Source organism: Anoplophora glabripennis, unplaced genomic scaffold (assembly GCF_000390285.2).
Source record: "Anoplophora glabripennis isolate ALB-LARVAE unplaced genomic scaffold, Agla_2.0 scaffold2936, whole genome shotgun sequence".
In the NCBI taxonomy this organism is placed as follows: Eukaryota; Metazoa; Arthropoda; class Insecta; order Coleoptera; family Cerambycidae; genus Anoplophora; species Anoplophora glabripennis.
The window spans coordinates 8,941-10,171 of NW_019419010.1; the positions used below are offsets into that span (position 1 = coordinate 8,941).

The following is a 1,231-nucleotide window of genomic DNA, read 5'->3' on the forward strand; positions in this document are numbered from 1 at the left end:
ATGCATTATTCGAAAAAAGTTTCAAATATTTCAATAAGTTCAAAATTTTTCCTACAAAATCGCTCCTACGAAAATTTCGTTTTCCCATATATTTTTTAAATGAGTTACAGATTGTGTAAAAATTAATGTTTTGCAGCCAAAAGAATGGCCAATTCATTTTTAAATAATAAACCTGAATTAGAGAAAAGAAAATTGCGGAAAATTTTTGGAAAATCTTAAATAGTTGTCCGGGGTTTGAATATTTGTAAGCATCAAATATATTTTTATAAGTTTGCGAGTGTGTATTATGAAATAATTATGAGCTTTTTTTATTTTCCAGAAAAATCTATTTTCTTTGAATTTTTTTTATTTTCAGTTTTAAAAAATAAAAATTTGTAATATACCTAATTAAATTTTAATTTGATGACAATAAGAAAGGGATTTTCTGGAACCGCAAAAGTACCTATAATAAAAAAATATTATATTGATGTATTTTTCTTTATTTATAATTAAAAATCAACTATTTTATTTATTATTTTTAACAATTTTTTATATCTGGGTTATAAAAGGCTTCATTTGAGAAAATGACTTTCCCGTATCCCACAATTTTCCGAAAAATTTCACTTTAATTCCTTATTTTCCAGACTTAGCGCGGGACGCCACAGAGGAGTTCTACAAAGGCATCAGCCGAGAAGTGGCGGAAGATTTACTGGACAATAAACAGAACGGTACGTTCATTATAAGACCATCGAGGGATTCCCTGGGCACGCTGTCGGTCATCCAGGACAGCAGGGTGTACCACCTAAGCATAAGGCGGAGGCAGGACGGCCTTATAGCCCTCGGGAACGAGAAAAGCAACGAGAAGTGCTTCAAGGACATCGATTCCCTGATTAATTATTACATCAGCAACTATTTGGTGTTGTGTTCGAATGGACAGAGGAGTTTGACGCTCTTGTTGCCGTACAGGGATAAGAATGTGGTACCGTGAAGCTGTTTCGTATACAGGGCAGCTCATAGTGTACCCTAGATTGTATTGGAATCACGTGTCATGATTTGTGTAAACAAGGAATGTAGAAGAAGAAAACGATTACTAATAAATTGCTTGTTTAAGTAACAACTTGGCTCACATTTTGCGAATTTTAATGAAGAAAACACATCACAATGCATATTGATTTAAAGTCACTCTGTAGAAACTTAATTGTGCGATTTTTTTTTAGCAAAATCTAAGGCCTGCTAGGTGTTAAGGGTACAA

The 1,231-nt window shown here is 32.9% G+C and overlaps 1 protein-coding gene across 1 annotated transcript; it reads left to right on the forward strand.

The window, feature by feature from the left end:
* Positions 1-99: 99 nt before the first annotated feature.
* Positions 100-967, forward strand: LOC108916418. Its single transcript, XM_023456826.1, has 2 exons — positions 100-115; positions 624-967. Exons 1-2 carry the CDS (start codon positions 100-102, stop codon positions 965-967), a joined length of 360 nt encoding a protein of 119 aa, XP_023312594.1.
* The last annotated feature ends 264 nt before the right edge of the window (positions 968-1,231 follow it).